At 38.8% G+C, this 9,028-nt stretch overlaps 2 protein-coding genes across 4 annotated transcripts; both read right to left on the bottom strand.

Moving 5' to 3' along the window:
* Positions 1 to 291: 291 nt before the first annotated feature.
* LOC308387972 (glycine N-acyltransferase-like) lies at positions 292 to 2,083 on the bottom strand. Of its 2 annotated transcripts, none has more exons than XM_080868391.1 (5): positions 1,888 to 2,083; positions 1,693 to 1,803; positions 1,500 to 1,605; positions 953 to 1,079; positions 292 to 872 (listed from the first exon to the last, which is right to left on the bottom strand). In XM_080868391.1, exons 1-5 carry the CDS (start codon positions 1,963 to 1,965, stop codon positions 461 to 463), a joined length of 834 nt encoding a protein of 277 aa, XP_080724517.1. In that variant the 5' UTR covers positions 1,966 to 2,083; the 3' UTR covers positions 292 to 460. The 2 variants fall into 2 exon arrangements, with proteins under 2 accessions (XP_080724517.1, XP_080724516.1); XM_080868390.1 differs by having other exon boundaries at positions 298 to 872; positions 1,500 to 1,608; positions 1,888 to 2,078.
* A 3,135-nt stretch (positions 2,084 to 5,218) lies between these two features.
* Positions 5,219 to 8,211, bottom strand: LOC308388854 (glycine N-acyltransferase-like). Of its 2 annotated transcripts, none has more exons than XM_080869809.1 (5): positions 8,007 to 8,211; positions 7,809 to 7,922; positions 7,616 to 7,721; positions 7,069 to 7,195; positions 5,219 to 6,988 (listed from the first exon to the last, which is right to left on the bottom strand). In XM_080869809.1, the coding sequence occupies exons 1-5, from the start codon at positions 8,082 to 8,084 to the stop codon at positions 6,577 to 6,579; spliced, it is 837 nt and encodes a 278-aa protein (XP_080725935.1). In that variant the 5' UTR covers positions 8,085 to 8,211; the 3' UTR covers positions 5,219 to 6,576. The 2 variants fall into 2 exon arrangements, with proteins under 2 accessions (XP_080725935.1, XP_080725934.1); XM_080869808.1 differs by having other exon boundaries at positions 5,222 to 6,988; positions 7,616 to 7,724; positions 8,007 to 8,209.
* Positions 8,212 to 9,028: the final 817 nt, after the last annotated feature.

Genomic DNA, 9,028 nt, shown 5'->3' with positions numbered 1-9,028 from the left:
GGAATTAGTGTCTTCTCCAAGAAATCACATACTCACTCAGATCCAGATGTGGATCCTACTGGATCCAAACACTCAGAACATGCATGTAATTATCATCTTTATCTGTGGTATGCAGTCTGGGACTGCTACGTTTGTATTATTTTTGTCAATCAACGCCTACTTCACTTACTCTTTGATTTTTACAGTCCAGGTTTAATGCAATTTTTCCAGGAGATTTACTGTACACTTAGAGCCCATACAGTCAAAATAGATGACAGACCAGAAGTGAAAATGATCACACCTTTTATAAACGAGAGAAATGTTCCTGGGCAATAAGAGGGCCAAATAAAGAGCTATTAACCCAAAATTCTGGCTATCGTCTTTATTCCAACTATTTTCTAAAAGACTGAGTTCACCTTGTGACTTTAACTTATGAACAGAAAAAGCTGTAGCATTTTTTTTTTTACTTTTATTCTGTGCTTCATGGAAATATTTGAAATTCATTGACTACAAACCAGGCTTCCCTGTAAGAGGGATCTTCAGTGAAGCCCAGGTTTGCAAAGAGCCTGTAGGACACAGCGTTCTCCTCTCCTATGAAGCTGTAAACTGGGTAGCCCAGTGCATGATTCCTCTTGGCCAAGCTGCTGACCAGGATTTTGGCATAGCCTTTCCCTCTGTGCTCTGGCAGCGTGTAAAGCATTCCTATAGCGCCTGATGCATAGGTCAGAATCCAGGATACAGGCTTTCCTTCAGCATCCAGCACGCAGCAGGAGGGGAAGTTTGCAATCATGTTGCGGATCAGCCCAACGGCCACATCGACCTTTCCAAACTTCCACGTTTGGTTCACCAAGCCAATGTGCGATTCATCAAGAGAGCTGACTGAGATCCCTGAACTGACATGGAACAGAGCAAAGCTTGTATTATTATCAGGACGTAAAAGTTATGATTAAATATTTGTATGTGTAAATAATACCTGTCAACAGGAGGAAGCCTGCTCACATCTTCCAATGTCATCAAGTAACATTTTGCCACTCTTTTACAGGGTACACCCTTTGCTGATGCCACTGCTTTGAATATCTCAGTGTGGGAAACACTGGTTCCTTTAACACAAGTAATCAAAACCTTATACATGTGAACCTGTTTTTGTCTTAAAACATGATTTATTAAAGATTAACTTGCTCCCAACATGGGAAGTGCAAAGTTTAACCATAGATGTGTCCCAACTTTTTTTGTTTTGCAGTGCCATATCTTTCTATCACTAAATGACATACCATAACACTTTGAACACAATGAAAGACAATACCATTTTGAAAGATATAATTCCACTTTGAAGGTAGAAGTACATAAACACCAGGCATTAGGATGACTTTTCATTGGCTGGTCTAATTATATCATTGAAAATCACTTGCAGTAATAGACTTCAGTGGCCATATGTAGGGCTGCAGTGTGGGAGCCAGCGAATAAACAGTTTGAACTGATTCAGTAACAATGCAAACAATAAGAGAGCTTGTTGCCATTACCAACACAAAAGTACTTGCTCCAGTCAATAACAGATGACTTGCTGAGGATTTCTTCTAGAACAGCAGCATCAGTTGCAAAAAGCAGTGCATCTTTGAAGAGGTCACTCTTCTGGAAGAAAAATAGACACGTGATCTGTATTGGCATTTAAACAATGTATTGTGTGCACGCAAGCCCCCCCTGCACAGACAGTACCTGTTCACCGTGTGGTTTGCACATAATGACGCGGAACTGTGGCCACCTGTCCACTAAAACCCGTACAGGGTCGGATCTGACTCTGTTTCTGATCACCAGGAAACCGTAAACCTTAAATTAATTCAGTAGTTGGTTATTTGCAGTACATTCAGTTCCTTGTAGAAATAAAAATATAACAGATTTAACCGAGCATACCTGCTGCGACATGGGTAAATATTTCTTCAGCTCGTTTTCCGCTGTTTTTAACTGATCTTCGGACAACTCAAAAGCCATTTTTCTCCACTCAGGAAAAAATGAAGCGTACAGTTCGGTAAGTGATCGGAAGTCGGGGGTCTACACGACGACGGAAACGTTAGCTGGGATTGTTTCTAAAGGCTGAGGTTGTGATTCGCACTTTCGAGGCTTAAAGTTGAAGAGGAGGCACAAAAACACCGCCCCCACGAATAGCTCACATAGTAAATGATGTTGATTAACTTTCAGATTTGTGAAGTTTAGAGATTTGGTGCCACCATGTAAGTCCCCATGACAGAAACTGTCCATCATTTGTTTTTTCAATTTGACAATAATAATTACAGATTTTAAAAACTTTTTTAAAGCAAATGTAGCCTAAAATGCCATGTCCATAGCTATCTAGTTTTTTCTTGAGTTACCAATATAAGTTATATATTAAAATTAATATATGGATAAATAAAATAAATAAATATAATATTCTATACAATTTTTAAATGTTTAAAAGTATTTTAAATCTGTCGTGTTGCTGAATTGCCTGAGCCCCCCCTCCTAATTCCTTTCGATTTGTTCCCCTCGTTGGTCATCTAGTCATACAACTTACAGCGAGTTTTTTTGTTTTTTGGAGATAAAAATCATCTACCAGAACAAACTTGTGTGTCGTTGTTTCATCAAAACAAAAATTTCATGTTTTACAATATTTCACAAATGCATTAAAGGAAACATGTCCACACTGTTACCCATATTTACCGTATAAAAACAGTATAAACTGATATTTTTTTTGTAATTTTGATCATTTGGTTGATAAACATGTTAAAACATTTTTTTTTTTTTGGTCTTCATGTGCTCGAAAAAAGAAAACATCCAGTGAGCAGCAGCTCTCTTGTTGATGCCCAAGGTTAAAGGGGAATGTCCAGAATGCTTTAATTTGATTGGAAGACAAAATGATTCAAATAACTCATTACAGTCACAGTATGCAACATGCAACACATCAAACCTTGAAGTAGATGGGCAAAAAGACCCCACCGGCTGCCACATGTGACAGCTCAGAACAGGAACTAGGCCTGTCCTCTGAGCAGTCTGGAGGTCACAGTGGAAACACCCACAGTGTACTTTTTGACTATGCTGAGGAGTTGAGCTTGTCTGTAGATTAACTATACAAGGATTAATTTTTAAACATGTTCAGTGGATCACAGAAATATTGCAACACTGTCATTTAACTGTTAATAATTACACGTCAAATGGAACTCCGTGAAATTTAGACAGCACGGCCTCACGAAACTGGAGGAACATCTGGGCTTCAAACACCGTGTCTTTCATGTTGTTGGCTGATGTTTGCTACACACAGCTGAACAAAAAACACATAAAATTCAGTGTTGTTGAAAGGTTTTATGAAAACAGGGATTTTAAAACCTTTTTTTTTCTTTACAGCTTTCTACAGGTTGTGTCAGCTCTCCAGTTTGACCAGTTTAAGAAGCGTTTTAGCTTCTTCCTCATTACACACTCTTTCCTCCCTTTACACCTCATTGCAAACAGACATTGAGGTGTGTGTTAGGTGGTCTGTGCTGTATGTGCGATAGTAACTCACTGTTCTCTGAGTGTGTTTTGGCTTCCTTCCATCAAAGGCTGATCATATTTTCAGCAGTGATGTGAGATTGGATCTAATTTCTCTGCTGAATTCTAAAATATTTGAACAATATTGTAAGCAAAAATAAAATTAAACATTTAAGCCTGACCTCTATCAGTTATTCAGAATTTACCAGACATGTTATGTCAGTTTGGCTTAGATGGATTTAATTGATCTCTGATTATGTCACACACCCCAGCAGGTCACCACAGAAGCTCGACACGCAGGTTTCATATTAGTACATTAGAAAACACACACAACACTTATTACTATATACAGTAGTGACCTAAGCCATCATTAGGTCATTAGTGTAAAAAGATGCATAAAAATGGAGGCTGGTCTCCTATCCTGAGGAGGTGAGGAGATCAGACTCCTGCTGATCTCCTCTCTGCACAATCACACAGAATGCCCTGCACCATATAACCTGCAGCTGTAATGGATGCTTTCCAAAAAATAGAGGCTTTTTAAAAATAAATGAGACTGATGAGAATGCCCAGACTTCTTCAAGCTGATAGAAAGGTAACTCAATAACTACTCATTACATCCAAGCATCCTGCACCGCAAACCTTGAAGCAGATGGGCTTGTGCGGCACAAGACCACACCAGGTGTCACTCCTGTCAGCTGAGAACAGGAAACTGATTTGATGCTATCCTTTCAATATTCCAGCATTTTACTGGCAAGGCATACCTAAAAAGAAAAAAAAGATTACAGAAAAAACAAAACAATGGACGACTTCTTGCACAGCAGAGGAGTAGGGGAAGTTGCTGACACATCTCCGGGAGTGTATGTGTGAGAAAAGGGACACAAAAGACACATTGAAGGCAACAGTGGCATGACATTCATGACTGCAGGCTGAGTAAGCTGAAATCTATTGTGGTTCTTATTCATACTGAGACATAGCAGGCTGTTAGTGGGGAATCAATGTAAATAGTTATTTAAAGCACATGAAACTCCCTGTGGACTCTGCTGTGACCGAGATAAATATCTCTTCTGCTCAGTTTCAGATATGATATGATCAAATATGATCTTTTGACAGTTCCAAAGACATTTGTGCGCTCATGTAAATCAAATCAGTGTGTGAAACTCTGGAAATCGCGGAAGTGATGTGAAGTGGACGTAAACGCTAACTGGACTTTTCCTCCAGGCTGAGGTTGTCGTGATTCGCACTTTCAAGACGTATAATTGAAGAGAACGTACGATAATCATTGTCACCACCACCACCAACGCTCAACGTCCCTGTTGCTCATTAATTTTATATTTGTAAAGTTTTAAATACAGTCACAGTTTGTTTGGTTTTTCCTGGAGACCACAGGTAAATCCAGGTGTAGCCTCTAATACTTCACCAAAACACTGAGACCCTAAACCCTCTCTCAGGAATCTGAACCCTTTATTTTAATGATAAAAAAAGAAAGTGGACTTTAAAAAGTGCTGTACCTAAACCTAGATTAACCAGGTGAAAATAAATGAGAACACGCAAGTACAGCGTGTGCGTGTTTGTGTTTGTGCGTGAAGCAGTAATAAATGACACCAAGATAACAATTAAATGTCTTTTACTTTGGAGAACCATGGATAGTATTACTTGCAAATGAATGCGCATCATACGTGGGAAAGACATCCAACAACAGACCACTTCTTTATTGCACAGCAGAAGAAAAGGAGAAGTTGTGAAGGATACACTTTTGCTAATCATTGTTATACAAGCCAGCAAACATCAAGAGCGACTTTCATTGTTCTTTTTGTTAAATCTTATGGCTCCTGTGTTGTTTGATTGTAAGCCTCATTGCCTGGGGAATCATTTTATTGGGTCACCTTACTGAATTTGGTGACCCTGCTTTGGCTTATAAAGCTGCCAAATAAAATAAATTTCTTCCACCTCATTACTCCGCTTATAACATAATTAACCCCGCTCAGCTGTCCTCACCAGCAGATCACATAACTGTCTCATATTTACTCAGATGGGAACATTAACTGGTTCCTCAAGCCTTGGTCAACAGACAGGAGAGAACCTTCCAGTCTTGCCTACCTCATGGTTACACAGACAAGTTAGCTTTATTTGCTCCCCTCAGTTTTTAATGAAGTACTAAACTGTCCCCATTTTTAGAAGCATATTAGCTTCAGTTTGAAATGTTTGTACTTAATTATACTGTTAGTTGTTTTTTATGATTCACAGCTGATTTAGCTAGATAAATGCAAAGGGTTGTGTCAGGAACCCAGGAAGAAAGTCTTTATGCAGATCGGGATAATTCCACAACAGAGTGGCCAAAACTCGGATTGAGGTTAATGATCCGGTGTAGTGACCCCCTTAAACTGTTGTGCAGGTAATGTGATTGATTTGATTGTTTCTTAGCAAAACGTTATCAATGGTGGGGACTGATTCTACTTAGAGAAGATTATTTTTGGAGTTGATCCAGGAAGTTGTGGAAAGGTTCTTTACTATTCTGAAATAGGGGAAAATTGGACATTTCACACCATATTATGACAAATATATCAAAATGAAATTTGGAGAAGTTAGCTTGAAAATAATGCTACTTACAGGTGCCCTTTCTGACCCCAAAGCAAGCCCCAAGGAATTAGTGTCTTCTCCAAGAAATCACATACTCACTCAGATCCAGATGTGGATCCTACTGGATCCAAACACTCAGAACATGCATGTAATTATCATCTTTATCTGTGGTACGCAGTCTGGGACTGCTACGTTTGTATTATTTTTGTCAATCAACGCCTACTTCACTTACTCTTTGATTTTTACAGTCCAGGTTTAATGCAATTTTTCCAGGAGATTTACTGTACACTTAGAGCCCATACAGTCAAAATAGATGACAGACCAGAAGTGAAAGTGATCACACCTTTTATAAACGAGAGAAATGTTCCTGGGCAATAAGAGGGCCAAATAAAGAGCTATTAACCCAAAATTCTGGCTATCGTCTTTATTCCAACTATTTTCTAAAAGACTGAGTTCACCTTGTGACTTTAACTTATGAACAGAAAAAGCTGTAGCATTTTTTTTTTTTAACTTTTATTCTGTGCTTCATGGAAATATTTGAAATTCATTGACTACAAACCAGGCTTCCCTGTAAGAGGGATCTTCAGTGAAGCCCAGGTTTGTAAAGAGCCTGTAGGACACAGCGTTCTCCTCTTCTATGAAGCTGTAAACTGGGTAGCCCAGTGCATGATTCCTCTTGGCCAAGCTGCTGACCAGGATTTTGGCATAGCCTTTCCCTCTGTGCTCTGGCAGCGTGTAAAGCATTCCTATAGCGCCTGATGCATAGGTCAGAATCCAGGATACAGGCTTTCCTTCAGCATCCAGCACGCAGCAGGAGGGGAAGTTTGCAATCATGTTGCGGATCAGCCCAACGGCCACATCGACCTTTCCAAACTTCCACGTTTGGTTCACCAAGCCAATGTGCGATTCATCAAGAGAGCTGACTGAGATCCCTGAACTGACATGGAACAGAGCAAAGCTTGTATTATTATCAGGACGTAAAAGTTATGATTAAATATTTGTATGTGTAAATAATACCTGTCAACAGGAGGAAGCCTGCTCACATCTTCCAATGTCATCAAGTAACATTTTGCCACTCTTTTACAGGGTACACCCTTTGCTGATGCCACTGCTTTGAATATCTCAGTGTGGGAAACACTGGTTCCTTTAACACAAGTAATCAAAACCTTAAATGTGTGAACCTGTTTTTGTCTTAAAACATGATTTATTAAAGATTAACTTGCTCCCAACATGGGAAGTGCAAAGTTTAACCATAGATGTGTCCCAACTTTTTTTGTTTTGCAGTGCCATATCTTTCTATCACTAAATGACATACCATAACACTTTGAACACAATGAAAGACAATACCATTTTGAAAGATATAATTCCACTTTGAAGGTAGAAGTACATAAACACCAGGCATTAGGATGACTTTTCATTGGCTGGTCTAATTATATCATTGAAAATCACTTGCAGTAATAGACTTCAGTGGCCATATGCAGGGCTGCAGTGTGGGAGCCAGCGAATAAACAGTTTGAACTGATTCAGTAACAATGCAAACAATAAGAGAGCTTGTTGCCATTACCAACACAAAAGTACTTGCTCCAGTCAATAACAGATGACTTGCTGAGGATTTCTTCTAGAACAGCAGCATCAGTTGCAAAAAGCAGTGCATCTTTGAAGAGGTCACTCTTCTGGAAGAAAAATAGACACGTGATCTGTATTGGCATTTAAACAATGTATTGTGTGCACGCAAGCCCCCCCTGCACAGACAGTACCTGTTCACCGTGTGGTTTGCACATAATGACGCGGAACTGTGGCCACCTGTCCACTAAAACCCGGCGTACAGGGTCGGATCTGACTCTGTTTCTGATCACCAGGAAACCGTAAACCTTAAATTAATTCAGTAGTTGGTTATTTGCAGTACATTCAGTTCCTTGTAGAAATAAAAATATAACAGATTTAACCGAGCATACCTGCTGCGACATGGGTAAATATTTCTTCAGCTCGTTTTCCGCTGTTTTTAACTGATCTTCGGACAACTCAAAAGCCATTTTTCTCCACTCAGGAAAAAATGAAGCGTACAGTTCGGTAAATCGCGGAAGTGATCGGAAGTCGGGGGTCTACACGACGACGGAAACGTTAGCTGGGATTGTTTCTAAAGGCTGAGGTAGTGATTCACACTTTCGAGGCTTAAAGTTGAAGAGGAGGCACAAAAACACCGCCCCCACGAATAGCTCACATAGTAAATGATGTTGATTAACTTTCAGATTTGTGAAGTTTAGAGATTTGGTGCCACCATGTAAGTCCCCATGACAGAAACTGTCCATCATTTGTTTTTTCAATTTGACAATAATAATTACAGATTTTAAAAACTTTTTTAAAGCAAATGTAGCCTAAAATGCCATGTCCATAGCTATTTTTCTTGAGTTACCAATATAAGTTATATATTAAAATTAATATATGGATAAATAAAATAAATAAATATAATATTCTATACAATTTTTAAATGTTTAAAAGTATTTTAAATCTGTCGTGTTGCTGAATTGCCTGAGCCCCCCCTCCTAATTCCTTTCGATTTGTTCCCCTCGTTGGTCATCTAGTCATACAACTTACAGCGAGTTTTTTTGTTTTTTGGAGATAAAAATCATCTACCAGAACAAACTTGTGTGTCGTTGTTTCATCAAAACAAAAATTTCATGTTTTACAATATTTCACAAATGCATTAAAGGAAACATGTCCACACTGTTACCCATATTTACCGTATAAAAACAGTATAAACTGATATTTTTTTTGTAATTTTGATCATTTGGTTGATAAACATGTTAAAACATTTTTTTTTTTTTTTGGTCTTCATGTGCTCGAAAAAAGAAAACATCCAGTGAGCAGCAGCTATCTTGTTGATGCCCAAGGTTAAAGGGGAATGTCCAGAATGCTTTAATTTGATTGGAAGACAAAATGATTCAAATAACTCATTACAGTCACAGTATGCAACATG

Source organism: Rhamphochromis sp. 'chilingali' (assembly GCF_963969265.1).
Source record: "Rhamphochromis sp. 'chilingali' genome assembly, chromosome: 20".
In the NCBI taxonomy this organism is placed as follows: Eukaryota; Metazoa; Chordata; class Actinopteri; order Cichliformes; family Cichlidae; genus Rhamphochromis; species Rhamphochromis sp. 'chilingali'.
This window is presented reverse-complemented; position numbering and strand designations above follow the sequence as displayed.

Coding starts and splice junctions, on each gene's coding strand:
- LOC308387972 (XM_080868390.1), bottom strand. CDS start 1,965: ATGGCTTTTGAGTTGTCCGAAGATCAGTTAAAAACAGCGGAAAACGAG. Junction 1,609..1,692: donor GCAAACCACACGGTGAACAG/GTACTGTCTGTG, acceptor TTTTTCTTCCAG/AAGAGTGACCTCTTCAAAGA. Junction 873..952: donor AGGCTTCCTCCTGTTGACAG/GTATTATTTACA, acceptor GTTCCATGTCAG/TTCAGGGATCTCAGTCAGCT.
- LOC308388854 (XM_080869808.1), bottom strand. CDS start 8,084: ATGGCTTTTGAGTTGTCCGAAGATCAGTTAAAAACAGCGGAAAACGAG. Junction 7,923..8,006: donor ATTTACCCATGTCGCAGCAG/GTATGCTCGGTT, acceptor AATTAATTTAAG/GTTTACGGTTTCCTGGTGAT. Junction 7,725..7,808: donor GCAAACCACACGGTGAACAG/GTACTGTCTGTG, acceptor TTTTTCTTCCAG/AAGAGTGACCTCTTCAAAGA.